Source organism: Marmota marmota, unplaced genomic scaffold (assembly GCF_001458135.2).
Source record: "Marmota marmota marmota unplaced genomic scaffold, marMar, whole genome shotgun sequence".
Taxonomy (NCBI): domain Eukaryota; kingdom Metazoa; phylum Chordata; class Mammalia; order Rodentia; family Sciuridae; genus Marmota; species Marmota marmota.
The window spans coordinates 25204865-25224121 of NW_026000174.1; the positions used below are offsets into that span (position 1 = coordinate 25204865).

At 48.3% G+C, this 19257-nt stretch overlaps 1 protein-coding gene and 1 long non-coding RNA gene across 19 annotated transcripts in view; one reads left to right on the forward strand and one right to left on the reverse strand.

The window, feature by feature from the left end:
- Nucleotides 1–19257, forward strand: part of Mical2 (microtubule associated monooxygenase, calponin and LIM domain containing 2) — a 215805-nt gene that overhangs the window by 80775 nt on the left and 115773 nt on the right. For all 18 annotated transcript variants that reach the window (XM_048788346.1, XM_048788357.1, XM_048788356.1 and 15 more), the window contains 4 exons: nt 11369–11576; nt 13903–14019; nt 15422–15523; nt 18291–18446. In XM_048788346.1, the coding sequence (XP_048644303.1) occupies nt 11369–11576; nt 13903–14019; nt 15422–15523; nt 18291–18446 (583 nt within the window). The remainder of the gene's footprint in view (nt 1–11368; nt 11577–13902; nt 14020–15421; nt 15524–18290; nt 18447–19257) is intronic.
- LOC125612063 lies at nt 2585–18412 on the reverse strand. Its single transcript, XR_007342325.1, has 3 exons — nt 18268–18412; nt 14067–14072; nt 2585–2595 (listed from the first exon to the last, which is right to left on the reverse strand). It is a non-coding gene; the product is annotated as an uncharacterized LOC125612063 (long non-coding RNA).

Here is a 19257-nt window from a genome sequence, read left to right on the forward strand (position 1 = left end):
GAGCTAAGGGTAGTAGCTCCAAAAGCCTTATTTTCCTTCAGTAGTTCAGCAGACATAGCTAAAACATGCCCTTCCTGCCTTATCCCCCACTACCCCCACCACCCCCACTGTCTCTCTGAGTTTGAACAGGGAGGCAGTTTGTTCTTCCTGGGGGGTTACAGTGATGACACAATAGACCTGGATCCCGGAAGTCCCACCTCCCGGAAGTGGACTTCCTCAACCAGTCTCAGGGTGATGCCAAAGCCATGGCTCATGCTCTGCTGGTCCAGGCCTGCTTCTAGAGAGCAGGTGCTCTGAATGCCCAGGCATGCCTTCCTCTCAGTGGCACAAAGAGCTCCCAAGCAGCTCCCAGAAGGCTGCAAGGAGAGGCTTTCCAGAAATGTGCCCTTTAAGATGCTCTGACAAAGAGAACATCATGTGTTCTTTGGCAGGTTGTAGGCATCTATCACATGGTAGTGGTGGGTGGGCAGGGCGATGTTGGATTGGAGTCTCCTGGTGTCTAGACACTGTGGTCTAGTCACAGTTTTTAAAACATTTTAATTACAAGCCATTTTATGGTGTAAGTTGACCCACTTAGAATTATTAAGAAATTCTGAGTAAGTTTGTTCACTTTTTTTTTTTTTTTTTTGTGGAGGCCGCAAGTTGAGTTCAAAACTACATTCCACTGGTAAGTTCTCTGGTCTGTAGAGCTCATGTGAGATGCTGCAGGGGCCTTGCCTTCCTCCTGTCCGCTGCAAGGCCTGCTGGCTCCTTGTCTGGGACAGGCCTCTGCAGACATATTGGGGTTAATCTCCTGGAGTATCAGGTGTCCACATTTCTTCTGTGGGTTGTGTACCTGATGTATATCCCAGCCCCCAAAGATGGATCAAGGTGTAATTGACCAAATGACTTTATTCTTGGGAAATTTGAGGATTTGTGTCACCTTTAATTGGCTTTGTGACATCTTGTTTCTCTCTCTGAGCTGAAGTGTTTCATTGGTAAACTGTGAGAAAATATCCATCATCTTTGCAACTTTATTTCTCTCCTTCCCTTCTAAACCTGTGCTTTGAAGCAAATTGTTTAGCAAATGGGTTTGTATAACAGTATCTTTCTTTCTTTTTTTTTTTTTTGGCAAAGTCTAGAGACACAGTACTGCCGATTATCATTTCTAATCAGCCATGGGTAATCTGCATTCACACAAAATTAACAAAATTCCAGGTAAAATTCAACAAGATCAGTGGTTAATAGGTTGGGATCTGGATTTAAAAAAAAAAAAGAAAGGAGGCAGGAGAAGAGTTCGCTGCTATCATTTATTGACTGCTTGCCATTGCTAGTCCAGGCTCTTTAATGAATGATTCTGCAGGTTTTTTGTCTTCATCTCCAAAAGAACCCTAGTTGGTAGGTATGATACTTATTCAGAAATCTGACATCCATGCACATGGGCTGTCTATGTCACTCCTCCACCTTTCCTGCTGTTTCTGGGGCTGTTCAGTCCAGGGAAGGTTAGTCTCATCCTGTCTATATGCCTGAATTATATCTGCAGAGACCCCTGAGCCATGTTTGTTCAGCACCTGCCCCTGGGGCAGGAAGCTTTAGGGAAGGGGAGCATGAGGGTAGATGGCATATTCTTCCAGTAAGTTCTTATAGCATGTTCTTTCCTGCTGCCTCCTTCTCAGGAATCTACTAAGGCTGTTGGTAGGTGGTTGGCTGTGGACATAAGTACTGGTCCAGATCTGGCTGTGAAATGGCAGGGCTGGCCTTGTTCTCCTTGGCCCCAGCATGAATAGCTGCTGTCCTCAGTCTCTCCTTTGTTGACCTCAGAGGAATAGGAGTTGGTGGCAGTTGAAGGAATGCTGTCCTTATCCCATGCAGAGCTAACAGCAGGCTACATGGTGGCCCTTCTTCAGAGGCCAGCCTTGTCTACAGAGAGGGGCCAGCCTTGCTGGTGGTTACAAGTAGTCCTGGGATGAGGTGATGTCAGTGGAGGGTTCAAGTCCCTGCTAGGGAGAAGAAAGGGACCAGCAAGGAAAAGCATGACATAACACTTTGGAGAAAGGTGACAACCAGGACATTATAGAGGAAAGAGCCAGATGCCAGCATCAGAAGGACATTGTGGTGACTCCCCACTCTGCCCTTCCTCAGGTGCATGATCTGAGGCAAGCACGACTTGGTGGAGGGGAGTTGTGTTTGGAGCTGGACCGCCTGGGTCCAAATGCCAGCTCCTCCATGATCCACTGTGTGATGAGATCTCGGCCTGCTGCTTGGCCATCGCATGCCTTGGTTTCCTTATTGGGTCGTGAGGCATGAGTGCATTGACACGTGACACTTAGAACTGCTTGACACAGAGCAGAGTTCAACAAATGCTAACCATGTAAAGTCTTTTCACCTCTGAGCCCTGGTTTCTTACTTATAAAAGGGGAACCATGATCCCACTTTCACAGTGATTCCTGAAAGGACCAACTGAGCGAGTCCACCCAGGCAGGTTTGGCCGCAGAGAAGTGACGCACTCAGAGATGCCTGCGTTGACCTCAAGTGGCCCCCGGCTGCGGCACCTGTTGAGTGGAAATGTGGGCCATCAGGCAGATTGACAGCTGCTGGTCTTCCCTGGCTGGAGTTCTCTGGACTGGGCAAGAGCCGGGTGTGGATGCTCAGCCTGTGTTCTGCCTTTAACACTGGATTAAGTGACCTATGTTGTTGGCTCCGTAGGAGAGCTTCTGAGTTTTCCTTCAGGAACCTGCCAGGGTCTGCTGCTCTCACAGCCACCAAGCCAGACTGTCCCCAGCGGTGCTGGTGCACCAGGGCCTCCTGAGCACTTCTCCTTTCTCCTTCTCTCCCTCTTCATTATGATTATAGTTGTCCTTGTCATGGTCTAGTGGTCATTGTCCTTGCCCTCCTCCTCTTTATTTTCCTCCCTCTCTTTTGGAGGGCATTTCAGCATTATTTACTAAAATTTTGATATTTACAAACCCAATCACCTAATAATTCTATGTCAAATGTGTTCAGCAGAAATACTGCAGCACAAAAATAGTAGCGATAAATAGTCAATGCAGTATTGTGATTTGGGGAGGGGGATCAAGATGGGGGTGGGGTCAAGAGATGAAGATGATAAAGAAGCCTGAGGAATTCAGGACCCTGGTTCCAGCAGTTACTGGTTCCTGGTCTGCTCCTGCCTCTCCCTGCTCTCCCTGGAAGTCTCTGTGCATGGTGGTTAGATGCCTTGGTGTGCATCCTGGCCCCGACGGCTGTGAAACACTGATGGTGGACGTACACTGTGAACATGGAACACGAGCCTCCAACATGGTTCCAAGTTCAGCTCTGGTTGGTGTAATGTGGGAACACCTATATGACAGAATTGAGGGGTTTTAAGAGTTACTAAGCAAAAAGACAAGGAGAAAATGATAAAAATGAACTGGTCTATTTCTGGATGCCAGACTGTTTATGTATTTTAGCTCTTTTTTCCCCCCACATGCGGATTCTAACTGGCCCTAGATATTTTAGCTTTGACTCAACCCATCTCAGAAGGTTGTGAGATTCTTGTGACATCCATTTTAGGGTCTTGGAAGAACCCGTGACTTCTACTCTCCTGAGAGGAGGGAAGGCAGTATCCTGCCCAGGCCGCTCCCTACCCAAGAGCTCGTAGGAGGAAAAACCATTGATGGCGAGAAAACCTATGCTATCAGAAGCAAAATGTCATAATTTATCATAGCATGATGTATTTAAGATATGTAAATTTCATCCTATGTAAGTTTTTCCTTAAAAAAATCTGATCAGTAGAAATAAAATGGTTTAGAAAGAAAGAAGGAAAGAAAGAAAAGAAACTGAATAAATATTGCACTCTAGTCAATGAAATGCATCCTAAAAAATTTGGGAGGAAATGTACTAATTCTGCAATTTAGTTGAAATGTACCAAAAAAGTATTAAAATATAATAAATTAACTAATTAATGGACAGAGGGATGACTGGAAGAACAGAAATGTGATGAAGCAAGAAGAGGAAAATCTAATTCTAGAATCTAGGGGGCAAGTATTTTTAGTGTTTGCTAAAATTCTTGAAATTTTTCTGGGTGTTCAAAAACGTTTACTATAAAACATTGCAGAAAATATTGTAAAGCTACTAGCACAAAAAGAGGGGAAAATGTCTGGAAAATAAAAAAGTACATGCTGGAAATATTCACAAACATTTTAAATGCTCTTTGAGTACATGGATGTTGAGATGAAGAAGAGCAAAACTAGGCCAGCATTTTTTCCTGAAATAGATTCCTTTTTAAAAAAAAAAAAATCTTAGAAATTACATGGATTGATTTTAGAGGAAGAACGTACCAGGCTAGGGTGAAGCAGGTGGAAAGGTCCTGCCTGCTCAGTGAAGCCTTTACACCTGTGGTCAGAGAGGAAGGGGTGTGGCAGGCACTGCAGGCAGATGGAAATGGGGTCAAGGTCATATGGGGTCTGGAGGCCATGGGGAGGTCTTCTGGTCTTGAGCTCTGAGTGCCACAGGAAAGCACCCGAGGTCCCGAGCTGGGCTTCAGAAGCACTGATGTGGCTGCTACGTGTGGAGCCTGGAAGGCCCAAGGTTGGAATGGAGGCAGCAAGGCCAAGAGGGAGCACTAACAGGAGGTGGAGCAGGGATGTCATGACCTAGTAAGCTGGCAGTATGGAGGAACTGAAAACTGACTGGATTCTGGGTCTATGCTGAAGGGAGAGTCAAAAGGATTTACTGGAGGGTAACTATAAGGTAAAAGAGGAGAGAATTGAATTTTTTATCTAAACAGCTAGAAAAGTAGATGTGCATTTACCAGGACAGTGAGAGTGGGGGAGGCAGAGGGAGGGGTCAGTTCGAGAGTTTGATTGCAGATCTGCTACTATGAGATGCTTATTAGACCAGCTGGAATGTAAGGTTATGGGATGCTGGGGTCCAGGGGAGCTTCAGGGTCAGGCGTGATTTTGAGCATCATCAGCATGTAAAGTGGTATGTAAAGCCATCAAAGTAGATGGTGTCAAGGTCAAGAAGAAAAGAGGAACAAGATTGAACCCTAGTGTTCCACTGTGTAGAGTCAGGAGGATGAGGAAGGTAGCAGTTGCCTGAGCACCCCAGAGGAGTCAAGAGTGTGTGCTGTTTCAAACACTGCTGTCATCCACGCACAGTGGCGTGCCCCTGTAACCCCAGCCACTCAGTAGGCTGAAACAGAAGGATTGCAAGTTTGAGGCCAGCCTCAGTGACTTAGCAAGACCTTGCCTCAAAATGGAAAATCAAAAGGGCTGGGGTGTGATTCGGTAGTTGAGCGCCCCTGGAAAATGAGAAAACTGAAGTGCTGGAAGATTCAATGATTTGACCATGGTATTAGATATATGAGATAAACAGGCAATAAGCAGTAGCTCCATTTTTATTTATTATTTACTCATTTATTTTGCTATCATCAATACTATCATTACTTTTGCTCTTCTCAATAGGGATACACAAGCTTCAGCCAAGTTGGGATTGAGTTGGCGCTCTGAGATCTCTTTGCTGTCAGGGGCTGGGCTGGGGCAGTGCTCACACCCTGCCTGGGAATGCAGACTTTAATTGGGACATGCTGTGAGGTGCAAACAGTACCCAGAGACAGTACAGGCCTTGAGGACTGTGCTCAGAACTTCCAGACCAGGCATCCGGTATGAGCATGCTCATGAGGCCGAGGGGCAGAATGTTTGCAAATGAAATTGTCCCCACATCTAGACCCTGTGGTCCCAATTTGCAGTTGCTCATAAGAGGCAGAGAGTACCAGCTCAGGCTAGAAGGGAGAGATGAAGTGGAATGAAATATTTCTCAAAGAAATTAGAGGTTTTTTTCTTGAGAGGAAGCATGGAGCATAAGATATCTTTTTCCATTTCCTGTCTATAAACTTCTGAGGTTAGGAAGTGTGTGTAACCATAACTCAGGAACAACTGGACGTGATCAAGATACAGGTCAGGGTGGGGACCTGGGCAGGGTCATATCCATCGGATGAGATTTAGCTCCCTGTGCACAGAAGTTCGTGAAGATCCCTGCCTAGCCAGCCCCCTCTCAGAGACTCCTCTTGGGTCAAAGTCTTAGTTGGCCATCTCTCTCTGAGTCCCCCTTAGTACTGTCCTGCAGGGTAAGGCTGTTCCACCAGGCCCCACCATAAGCTTCCTACTGGAGGTACGTGGGTTGCAACTTGGATTTGAGAGCTCTGTACCCTACAATTCTGAGCAAGCTGTTTTGCTCATGGTAACCCAGTAACAGTCAGGGGCTTCCTGCCTGGGTTTAGGAAAGTAGCTCAACCTGAGAACCAGGGAGGTTGCAGAGCCATTCAGGGAGTTCAGTGGCATGGTCCTGGCACCAAAGCACTTCCCCAGGGAGCCGGCCTGTGGGTTAGCATGCCAGGAAGTTTGCTGCTACCAGGGAGACAGCACCATGTCTGATACCCCAATGCACAGCTTGCTGCCAGGCCACAACTCAACACGGAAGATTTGCATGATCTGAGCCCAACTCAGCTGCAGTGGCACCTGCCAGTGTGACTTCTCAGAGCTTGCATAGGCTCTAGCTCCATCCGGCCAGTGAACTTCCACCATGGGGAAGCTCAGGAAGCTCAGCCCAGGCACAACTCTGTCTTTCCATGCAGAGGCCCCATGAACTCAGTCTGAACTCTGGCTCCATTCAGAAGGCCACCATGTGCTTCAAGGAGGGAAAGAGTGAAATCCCCTCACTTCATCCCCACTACCTCCTGTAAGCCCAGGCTTTACTCTCAGATAAGCTGTTAATGCAGCGTAGATGTCCTAATCACTCCTTTCAGATGAGGGGCAGGGCAGAGCAAAGTGGAACGGTGAATGACAAGCCCCATCTGCAGGCCACCTCTGCTTGCTGGCTTCCTGCACACCACCTCTATGTAGATCTGCACACAGTGCCCAAGGAGAGCAGAGGCAGAATTCAGAAGCAGAAATGCAGGCTGCAAACTAAAGAGCCCTGACCACTCTTTGGGACTGAATGTGTTATACATTCAGGCCTGACCCCTGTACACCCACTCACTCATGGGTTGGGAAGAGGGGCAGTTGGAAGGTGTGCCAGGTCACCAGGAAGTAATTTGTGTTTGCCAGGCCCCTCTGAAGTGGAGCAAGAGTCCTGTGTGAGCTGTGGCCTCTGCAGCCCTTGTGACCTAACTAGGCGAGATGGCCATCATCTCCATCCCACCCCTTGATAAACAAAGAGCTGGCATTTGTCTCTCCTCTTCACTAACATGGAGGCCTAAACTCTGCTGAGCTTATCTATACAATGGATTTCCTGCTGGTGTTGGATCCTCCCCTAGCCCCAGTGAGTAATAATTTATATCGCCTGAGCACACAGACATGCTGACGTCCATGATGCTGGTGGCCTTGGCAGACCCCGATTCCCTCAGTCTGGGTGGGGATCTACAGATGTTAACCCCAGCTGAGCTGACCCACACAGAACATCCCAGTTAGAGAGAGGGAGCAAGAATGGAGAGTCCTGAGAGGGCCTGCAGAGTGCAGGCACCCACCAGCCATGCGTTGAGGCCTCCTGTGCGCCAGGCCCAGGCCGGGTGCTGGGTGTTCAGAAATGCAGACACACAGAGTGGAGGAGCATTCCAACCCGCTCCGGATCATACTTGGGTGATTACGACCCAGAGCTTAGTTCTGGGGCAGCATTCAGAACAGAGCTGGCGGAGTGTTGAGGAGGGGTAGATAGTAGAGGGCGCTCGAGGAAAGCATCAGTTCTGAGTTAATGAAAAGCTTTCCTTTCCTGGAAGTCGGTCCTCAGCACTGAGGGCCTGGAGGTGTCGGGAAAGGGAAGTGCCCTTTGGGTTGAGTTAGCACCACCCTGTGCCTCTGTAGTCAGTTTGGGTCATCAGCCAGGGTACTCCAAGGAGGCCCTCTTCTCAGCTGCTCCTCCGCCCAGGCATGCGGGTGTTCAGCCTCTTGTCAGAATACCAAGGCCCTGGCTGGTCATAGCAAGCATGTTTGAAGGGGAACTGGCCTGGCTCCTGCCAACAGCCTCTCTTCCTGACCTTGATAACATCTGGGTGGAATTTTTTTCCCTTTATATAGTTAGGCCCATTGGTGTTTGCTTTGACTTTGGATTACGGTATGATTGGCATCTCTGAAATTTCAGGCCCCAAATGTGTGCCGGGTCCTAGAACTGTGAGAAAGCTGGACTTTTGCTAATGGGATTTCGGGTGTGTCCAGGTGGAGCAGAAACAGTGCACTGGTAACTGTTTGCACACAAAATGCAGAGAGCAGCCCCAGCTGGCGGGGAGGGGTCTTCTGCCTGGGGGCAGTGATGGGTCAGGCCTGGTGGGAGGAAGCCTGCGGTGGAGTTGGGGGAGGCCTCCTCCCCTTCCTGCCCTTCCTCACCCTGCCTCCTTCATCACCCTCCCCCCACGTTCCTGGCCCTGGAGTGACCAAACTTGCAAACAGGAAAAGATGTACTAACTGCAAAGAAATGCAATGGGTCCAGACTTAACCCCAAAGCAAACCTCATAAGTGTGGGGTTTGGAGCATGCTTTAAAATGACCGTCATTGTCTGGCTATGTGCAGCGAGGAGCTGCCTGGGGTGTGAGATCAGGATGGAGCTGGGCTTGGGGAGTGGGTCCTCTCCAGGTGCCTCCAACTGGAGAGGAAACCCGTGCCCCACACACCGGCTCACTCCCTGACTTCTCTGGAGTCTCTGGGGTGAGTCCTATCTTATCGGGTGACTTCATTTCCTCTAGTTGGGTGTTCACAACTCTCTGGAAGGTTCCAACCAGTCAACCACACTGATTGTGGTGTGGGAGCTTCTGACATGCTTGATTGCACTTTCCCTTTGGGACCTTGGCGGCCCAGCTGAGTGATAGCTGGAGAGTGGAGGATTGTGTTTTTTTTTTTTTTTAAGATAAGGTTTGTTCCTAAGTATGAGGAAGTTTCCAGATGCCTCTGGGAAACTCTGAAGGCGTGAGGGTGGGTACAGGCCTTGCAGTTGCCCTTCTGGGCAGCCTCCAGCGCCAAGACCCCTTGCTCAGGAAGTGTCCCATGTTCCTCTGGTTTAGACACCTCTGGTGTACCATAAAACCTGGTTTGGATGGAAGGACCTTAGCCCCATAAACTCCAGGTGATCACATATCTTCCCTTCTGTCCTAACAGGCTTCTTCCCTGGAGAGGACCTCGTCATGTTCAACACGCAGTGTCTTTCGAGGACCTAGTGTGGGATTTGCACAGAGCCCTATTTGCCATCTTTGCCCATGTGGCCCCGGTCCCCACAGCACCAAGGCCATACTCCTTCCCTTGGGATTTAAATCTTCAGCGTCTGGCTCCAGACTAACTCTCCTCTTTTTATATCTCCTTTCCTTCTCTCCTCCCACCCTGAACTTCTCTTTCCCTTAGAACAGTCTGTCCCCTTGGCTGAAATGTTCCTATAATTATTATTCCTGGCAAGCTGGAAGCAGGACAGCATAATGGGCTCTGGAATGAGACCACCCGGGTTCGAATCCTGGTGCTGTCCCTTTCGATCTGTGGAACCCTGGGCCAGTCACCTAGCTGTGTTGTGCCTTGCTTTCCCCATCTGTGAAATGGGCATAGTAATAGTTCCTTCCTGTGAGCAATAACAGGTCCTTAGAGATGTCATGAGGATGAAAGCTCAAGCACTTGAAATATCTGACACGTAGTAAGAATTCAACATATGGAGGCTGCAATGATTAATAAAAGCTTTTAAAGAGCCTTCTCCGTGAAGCCATTTCCAAAAAAAACTAGGCAGGATGAGCTTTTCCCTTTCTGGGCCCCGAACTAACCCCATGAGGTTCCAGTTATTTACTTCCAAGTCTGAATTTACCTCTGGCCTGAGATTTCTTAGAATACAGGGACTAGATTTCAGCAATAGCAACATTTACATCAGTGTGTGCCGGGCTCTCTACCGTAGGCTTTTTTCTCATCAATTTTTTTTATCAAGACATAAACATTCACCCAATTAAACTATACAAGCCAGTAGTTTTCTTATATTCACAAAGTTGTGCAGACATTTTAAGAAGAAGCTCTGCGTCCGTTAGCAGTCAGCCCTGGCAACCACAGATCTGCTTTCTGTCTCCGTGGATTTGCCTATTCTGGATATTTTGTATAAGTAGAAATATATAGTACACACCCATTTGCCTCAAATTTCTTTTACTTAAGTCCAGTGTTTGGGGATTCATTATGCATTCAAACCTATTCCTTTTTAAAGCTGAATAATACTCTATTGTAAGGATACATCACATTTTGTAAATTCATCAACTAAGGGACATTAGCATTGTTCCACTTTGGGGGCTCTTGTGACTAATGCTGCCATGAGCATCCATGCTCTGGTTTTCGTGTGGACATGTGTTTTCATTTCTCTTGGGTACATACATAGGGGTTGAATTGCCGGCCCACATGGTCACCCTAAATTTGACTATTCACATCGGCATTTGCATTCCTTTCAGTGATGAATGAGGATTGAAATTTCTCCATTTCCTCACAAATACTTTATTCTCTTTTTTTATTATCGCCATCTTAGTATGGAGTATGAAGTGACATCTCGTTGTGGCTTTGGGTCACATTCCCCTGGTGGCTAATGGTATTGGGCATCTTTTCATGTACTTACCAACCATTTGTACGTGTTCTTTGGAGAAATGTCTATCCAGATTCTTTGTCTGCTCTTTAATTAGGCTGTTTGTATTTTTGTTGTTGAATTGTAAAAATTCTTTGCATATTTTGGATACAAGTCTCTCATCAGATATATATAATTGACACATAGTTTCTCTCACCTGGAGGGATATCTTTTCATTTTTTTGACAGTATCCTTAGAAGCACCAAAGTTTTAAATTTTGACAAAGTATCAATTTTTTCTTCTGTTGCTTGTGCCCTTGGTGTTATATCAAATAAACTATTGCTTAATTCAAGATCACAAAGATGTACTTTATACTTAAAAAGTCATCTTTTTTATAGTGAAAAATTGGGCTTCATTTGTGTACAGTGAATCAAAGAGCATTCCGCTGTCATGTATAACTGATTAGAACAAATTGAAAAAATAAAATAAAATAAAGTTATCTTATTGACGATAACCCCGAAAGGAAAAATGACTCTTTGCAGACCCACTTTACAGATAAGGAAATCAAAGGGCCAAATGCCAGATCTGGGATTTGAACTTGGTTTCAGTTTCACTCTAAACCTCATGCCCATCTTGCTGTGCCTTCTCCCCAAGTCTCTGTACCTCTGCGTCCCTACAGGGCTTGTGCAGTGACTGGTGCACTGTCGGCCCACAGGTCATGTGCGCTGGGTGGAGGAATGGCAGGCCCTGGCCCTTGTGCACGTGCCTCGCAGGCTGGCTTGGGTGGGTTGGGGCTTGCTCCACTGACGAGATGCGAGAAGTCACCTGGCATCTCTCCTCTACTCTGCAGTGTCTCATCGTTGGGGGAGGACCATGTGGCTTGCGCACTGCCATCGAGCTTGCTTACCTGGGAGCCAAAGTGGTCGTGGTGGAGAAGAGGGATACCTTCTCCCGGAACAATGTGCTGCACCTCTGGCCTTTCACCATCCACGACCTGCGGGGCCTGGGAGCCAAGAAGTTCTACGGGAAGTTCTGCGCCGGCTCCATCGACCACATCAGTGAGTAGAGCCTGTGGGTGGTGCTCCAGGAAGGTCGAGATCCTCCCTGGGTTTGACTCTGCATCTAGAAGGCCCAGATAGTCCCCTCTGGGAAATCCCTGGAGGCTCCTTGCTTCCAACTGGTGCATTTGGTGAAGGCCTGCTTTGGACCTTAACACTATGCTGGCACATAGTAGGTACTCAGGAAAATGCTTTGCATCCAACATGTACAGTGAGGAAGAGGCAGCCACAGTCCCCAGATTTGGGACTCCAGAGCTGCCTTCCCTGACCCAGGGCTTTCTGTGGGGATGGGTGTGGGGAAGGGGAGCAGAGTTCGGGTGAGAATGACGAGAGGGAAATATCCGCCACACTGGGCGTGATTTGTTTGGACACAGGAGAGTTCGCCAGCAGTGGCCTCAGAGTTTATTCCCTCTTTGGGATGTGAAAATTCCGAGAGTCCAGTGGAAAGAAATTTGGATTTGCCCAGAAAGCTGCAGCGTCAGCGGTCAGGATGTTCTGCCCCACCCTTGGAAGAATGTGTGGTGTCCGTTACCCACGTAGAGCAAGGACATTGAACACCACTTCTTATCAGACCCTCCTGGGAGGCAGCACAGCCCAGCAGGCCTGGTGGGCCCAGGGATGTGGCCTGGGCTTCCCAGCAGGGAGCCCCTCCTGCCCTCACCCACAGGCTCTGTCTCACCCCTAGACCTTGGAAAGAAGTGCCAGAAAGGCTCTGGGAATGAGAGTGAAACATTCAGAACCATTATTGTGGAGGGTAGCTCTGGCCCTGTGAAGAGAGGTGGGGGAAATTTATTGAGCACCTACTGTGTGCTGGAACCAGAGAGACTAGGAAACTTGTCCCTGTGAGGAGAGGCCAGGCCTCCCCTGAAGGAGTTTTGTGGCTAGAGGTGGCCGGGGCTCTTCCTAGCCCACCGACTGGCTTCTGTTCGGACCATTCCTGCTCTCTCCAGCCCCAGCTGAATCTTGTGCTTGGCCTTGCTCAGCAGTTCTCTGCAGGTCCTGTGTTAGCAACCTCCTCCACTTCCCACTGAGGTGGTTCCCACCCTCACCCCAGCCTCTTGGTCTTAGCAGATGGTCTCCCTCCTGCACTCTGGGGAAGAGAGGCCACTGATGCCACACCCTGCTCCAGCCCCTGTGCCTCCTCCTGCCTGCTCACCTGTTCCTTGCTTGCACCTGTAGTCGAGAGGTAGACCTGGACATCTCCTCTCAGACTGCAACCCCGCCTTGGCTCCCTCCCCTCCTTTTACCTGCTCCTCCCACAGGCCTTCCTGCTCCTCATGTCTCACTGACCGTCCAGTCTTCTGTGTGTGCCCCAGGACCATCCTTACCTCAGAATGTCCATTCTGGAAAGAGGAGGTGTGGGCTTTTGCACCATTCATTCCCACCTTCCCCCATGACAGCCCGATCTCTCCCCACCACCCAAGTCTGCAGAAGCCTCCTGCCCCCAACTTCCCTGACCTCCTGTGAGATTTGATATTCTTGGTTCCACCTCTCTTAGCTTCCAGGACCCCAGCTCAGGCCCTGTTCTCCACCACCACCACCCCACAACCACCATGCCCGGCTCCATTCTTTTTACCTGTATTTCCTCCATTAAAGGGTGTGTCCCCACCTCCCATGCCGAGCCTGGCACCTGATACATTGTAGATGCTCAACAAATATTAAATGAGCTAAACCTGTGAAATACAGAGGGGCCCGTGGAGAGTTTAGAACTGCTCACTCTGTGGAAAAATACCTGGAGGGATGCCCATCTGTACAGAATGGCGGGAGTCAAAATAGGGAAATGAGGTTCTACTCATTGGGAGAATTTTGAGAGTAAACAGGAAGTGGAGAACCTGACCCTTACTTACCCTTGGAGGGCAAAGAGCTTAGGCACAGCCTCCCCACGATGAGCCACTGGATCACCGTCTTCCCTTGTTGCCCTTCACTCTCTGTGTGCTCCTCTTTCCATCTTCACCTTACCAAGCCCAGAGCCCAGCTCAGGAAGGAGGCAGGAGAGGCGAAGCCCCCCTCCCTAGGGCGTCATCCAACGCTAGAGCAGGAACTTTAAATCAGACAGATCCAGGCCCACCTTCTAGTTCTGCTCCTGTGTGACCTCAAGCAAGTCACTTAACCTCAGTTTCTCATAGATAAAAATGAGAATAACGAAGGTACTAAAGGGCTGCTGTAAAACACAGAGTGTCTGTCGCCAAAATCAGTGCTGGGGATGATCATGGTTGGCGTATTGCCACACCCTAATCCCTGAGCAGTGATTGTGCGGTGTTCTGCATACAGGAGGTGCTCGGGTGTTGCTGCTGACAGTTCTTCTCCGCCTCTGTCTTCCTAACAGGTATTCGTCAACTGCAGCTCATCCTATTCAAGGTGGCCCTGATGTTGGGAGTTGAAATCCATGTGAACGTGGAGTTCGTGAAGGTTCTGGAGCCTCCTGAAGATCAGGAAAATCAAAGTACAGTGTAGTTTTCCTTTTCTGTCTCCAAGTCAGATATTGCAAACCAGAAGCTACACTTGCAGCTGTCAGAGGGTGCTTCTGTGAGAGTTATTTTTATTGAGAGCTGTCTGGCACACTTCCAGCCAAGGATAGTTTACCTTTTTTGACCATTGCTATTGCTCCTACCCTCCAGGGAGGAGGAGGGTAGGATTATTATTAAGCCATCAAACCTATAATTTGGTGGCCTTGTCCTTAGGAGATGCTATTTTGACAAATTAAGTCCAGTCGATAGCAGGAAAGAAGACATAGATTTGGTGGTTGGTGAAGTTCATTCACATGCACTCTAAGTTATGCATGAGAGCTCACACGTAGGTGTGTGGATGCATCTGTTGGACCCACAAGGTATTTCAAAATCTAGTACAGAAAGTGAGGCTTCTAGAACAATTATGAGATAAAGGTTCAATGTATTTTTCAGTCAATGTTTTTAGTTATACATGGACACAGCACCTTTTTTTAAATTTACTTTTACGTGGTGCTGAGGATTGAACCCAGTTCTTCACACATGGGAGGCAAGCATTCTACTGCTCAGCCACACCCCAGCCGCCATCAATAATATTTTAATCATATTGAGGTTTAACTTATAAGCCATAAAATTCACCCATATAGATATACTCTATTTAGTAACATTTCTCTTGCTTAGTATGCTTATTTAAGTTCAGATCCCTTAGACTCACCGAGATCAGAGAGGTTGTCCATGAAGCCTCTGCATCTTTCTTACTGTCAATATCTTCTACTGCCTAGGAGGGGCTAAGAGTTCTGAGCCAGCGTGGTGTTGGAAAACTCACAGTTTCCTGCTTGGGGTATACCTCGTTTCTCCTTCCCTCTGCCCAGCATTTGTGAGAATTTAAGGGAGCCCTTTGTTGGCTTTTCTAGCAGGACACTATTTATTACCTGGCACTCAGGCTGTCCCTGAAAATGTTTTTTCCCAAGGCAGCGAACTCCACAACAGAACATTTTGAGCATGAAGTAGAAATGCAAATTGTTTTTGTTCTCAATCTTTTGGGTCCGTTTAGCATTAAGAAGGTACTGAGTAATGTGGGGGAATGAGAAGAGAACACAGCAGAATCTAGTGAGAAAAATACTGTGCACGGGGGACTAGTTTGGGAATCATTTGGGATAAACTTCCAGTGAAGGCCAGTGAAACTAGGCATGGAGCTGCGTTGCTGGTTTACTTTGTCCCGTGCTGCACTGACACTAAAGCCAGCAGATGCCAAGTAGAGCGTGACCTTGGACTGCCTTGTCCCTTCCCCTGAAGGCTCTGCCTGGGCAGCATTGTTCATTTCTCATGGCCAACACACAGAGCTGTCACCACCTTCCTCCCACCGCTCCCTGTCGCTCATCTCCCCTTTGTGTCCTGCAGAAATTGGCTGGCGGGCAGAATTCCTGCCTGCAGACCACGCCCTGTCGGAGTTCGAGTTTGACGTCATCATTGGTGCTGATGGCCGCAGGAACACCCTGGAAGGTGAAGGCTCTTCCTCTTGGGATGGGGGTGGGGAGAGTGGGAGGGATTGGAGACAGTGGGTGAGATGCCAGGTACCAAAGCTGGGGGAGCTTCTCAGAGGGCAGGTGTCCCATCCTGCCTGAGGTAGGTGGGCAGGGCTCCAAGAGGCCGGGAGTGAGAGGGCAACCATTTCATGCTCTCTGGACCTTGGTTTTCCCAGCTCTAAACTGAGGGTAGCAGAACCCATTCAAAGCACTGTGCTGAGGATTGGAGACACTCACCTATTCTGCGATTATTCTGTGATTCCCAGACTCACTGATATGTAAAAATGCTTTATAAAGGTTAAGTGCTGTGGGAAAAATCAACATGCATTTATTGAGCACCTCCTGATGTGCAAGCCAGGGTGCCGAGCACTTTAATAAGTACTTCATCTGGGACAAACACTTCATGCGGTTAATGGTGTTTGTTCACATTCAAGTGCTCTGCTAACGGAAGGAGTTAGAGAAAGAGTCCCCCCTCCTCTTTCCACAACGCTTAAGCACACCCACTGCTGGGCAGTTAGATAAGGTCTGCCAAACTGTCACCGTACAAAACCATGCTTCGCTGGGTCCTAGAGTTGGATGCACAGTGTGCTTTCCTGGGGTGAGATCCACTTTGGGTGAGAGAGAAACCCTAATAGTAGGAGATGCAGCAGTCACGTCCATCCCAGACCCCGAATCAATTAGGCTTCTGGGTGTCCTGATTTATAGTAGCAGTACTGATTTAAAACCACAAGTCGTAACAAATACGGCCCCCAATGGCATCTCTTAGACTAGGGACAACACTGCTTTTTGAGCTTGCCCCCCTTGAGGGCTACAAGTTGCCAGTGTCTAACTGGGAGGGCACCCCCTGAGCACAGGGCACATGCCCTGAAATAGCTGTCAGAAATTTCAGGATGTCTAGTCCTTCTGATTCAAGCCCTTCCCTGGGTGTTCTTTACCACCACCGCCACCTTCTGATGTCACTTCTGTTCCCTCACAATCAGTACCCAATATCTGACAGGACATCTTAGGCAATTCTAGCTTCCAATCTGGATGTGGTACTCTTTGGATTTCCTATGTTGTTTTGGTGGTTTGGTGAATAACTATTCCTGTAACTTTGACAAAGGTCTAATGAGGAACAACTTGAAGGAGAGGTTCCAAGTAGAAACCCAAAGTTTCAGTCAAAGGAATTTTGGGCAGAGGATTAGGCACCAGCATGAGGCCGGAGTACATGGTGAGAGGATGTGCAGGGAATTCCCAAGGTGATGCTGGGTCAGGTCTGTATCTGTGTGACTAGGGTCTTAGTCTGTTTTCTGGTGCTATTATAGAATTCATGAGTCTGGGAAATTTATTAAAAATAGAGGTTTATTTAGCTCATGATTCTGGCAGCTGAAAGACCAAGAGCCTGGCACCAGAGTCTGGCAAGGGCTTTTGTGCCACATCATTACATGACAGGGGGCATCCCATGGCAAGACAGAACCAGCTGACCAAGAGATCCCCCAGGATGGCCTGTCAACTCACAAATTCTTGCATGAATGAATCCAATCTTGAGGGCAGAGCCTTTTGACACAATCGCTTCCCTAAGGCCCCTCTCCAGCTACCATGACATATAAATGGGGGGATTAAGCTTCCAACACAGGAATGCAGGGGACACATTCAAACCATAGCTACTGGGCCCTGGAATCAAGCAGCTAAGCAGCATGTCTGGGGTGGGAGTGGGAGGATTCAGGACCACAGGAAAACTAGATGGAAAAGGAAGAGGAGGAGAAGGTTCCACTGAGCTATGACCACCTGCTGTGATCCTGCATCACCGCCTTTCAACACAAGTTTTCATATAAACCATTGAGAACCAAGACCCCTAAGGATGTAGTCCTATGTAGTCCTACACAGTCAAATGTACTAGACATTTCAAGAGAGCTACAAGAGTGAATGTTGAATGGCCTCCGCCTAAAGAAATAATGAAGGTTTGAGGAGATGAGCTAATTACCCTGATTTGATTATTGCTTATCACATACATGTATCAAGTATCACATTGTATGCCATAAGCATGCACAATTATCTTGTGTCAATTTAAACAAAAAATAAAAATTTAAGAAGAGCCATAAGGAATTAGAGTGCTAAATTAATTCGTGTTCATAATATATTTATTGGCTGTGTACTAAGTGCCTGTCACTGGGAATTAGTATATTAGTTTCCCGGGGATGCTCTAAGGAAGTACCACAAACTGAGTGCTATTGTGGCCTAGTCATGGAGGCTGGAAGTCCACAACCAAGTTGCCCTCGGGGTTAATTCCTTTTGAGGGCTGTGAGAAGAATGGGTCCCCTGCCCCTCTCCTGGCTGCTGGTGTTTGCTGCAGTCTTGGTGTCCCTTGGGTTATGATCTTTATCTTCACAGGATGGTCTGTCTCCCTCTGGGCACATGTGTGTCCTTCTTTCCCCTGTCTATGAGAACGTCAATCATACTGGAGTAGGGGGCTCCTCTGTAAAAGGGTGAGCTCTGGGACTAGTTACCTGCTGGAGAAGATCACTTGGGCCATTGCCAAGCCTAACTAATCAGGTTTAGGGAAGGACAGAGTCCCACTGACTTTGCAAGCCTCTCATGACATGTTGTCTCCTCTTGGGAGCAAACCTGTCATTTCTCCTGTCCTCCAGAGGCCAAGAGGCCTGGTTTCGCTGGCCCGTGGGCACTGAGGAGGGCTTTCTCCGTGATGGTTTTCGGTGTTGGTGCCCAACCCAGAAGGCTGACTTTGCTGTCTCCTTCCCCCACAGGGTTCAGGAGAAAGGAGTTCCGGGGGAAGCTGGCTATTGCCATCACTGCCAACTTCATAAACAGAAACAGCACAGCGGAGGCCAAGGTGGAAGAGATCAGCGGCGTGGCCTTCATCTTCAACCAGAAATTTTTTCAGGACCTGAAAGAAGAAACAGGTGAGACCTTCTCCTCTGTCCCAACCAGCTCTTTTCCATATTTTCTGGGGTATCTAGAGGGGCACGGTGGCTTCACGGGCTCCTGGGACTGGAAGACTCATACTGAGAGGGTGAAAGCGGAGATTTCTCCTTATGGTAATAAGTGGGCAGTGTTCCTTCAAGGGGTTCTTGATGGAACATTCTGGATGTTTTACCTGAAAATGGATAACAAAGCACTAACTCTGTCGACATTTACCGTGGGCCTACTGTGTGCCAGTGCTCAGTATTGTGGAGTGCAAGATCAAAGTTGGCATGATCCTCCCCCACCCCAACATAGCTCCCTGACCATCAAGGATCCACATAAAGTGCCCTAATGCAGGATGGTCAGCGCTGCACCCAGGCCAGTGTGAGACTCAGGGGTGCTCTGGGAGCCAGGAACCTGCAGGTGGCACCTGAAGAAGCACACATGCTGCACGCCAGCTGCCACACTCCAAGGGATGTCCAGGGATGCCACTCACTGGCAGCATTTGACATCCAGCCACGGGCCTGGAGAACAGAGGCGCTGATTCACTCACTCAGTGGCTGCTACATGCCAGATACTGCTTTGGAGCCTGAGTTAGACCAATGAAGGAGACCAAATCCCTCCCTCCCAGGACCTGTATTCGTGCTATGGAGGGAGATAATCAATAAACAGATAAAGTGACAGGTCGGGCAGCCGTAAGGATGGCGGAGTAAACAAAGTGAGGGGAAAGCAAGGGATGAACCACCTGTTCCCAATTAAATAAATTCCAGATTTTTTCTTTTTTTTTTTTTTTTTGGGGGGGGGGTACCA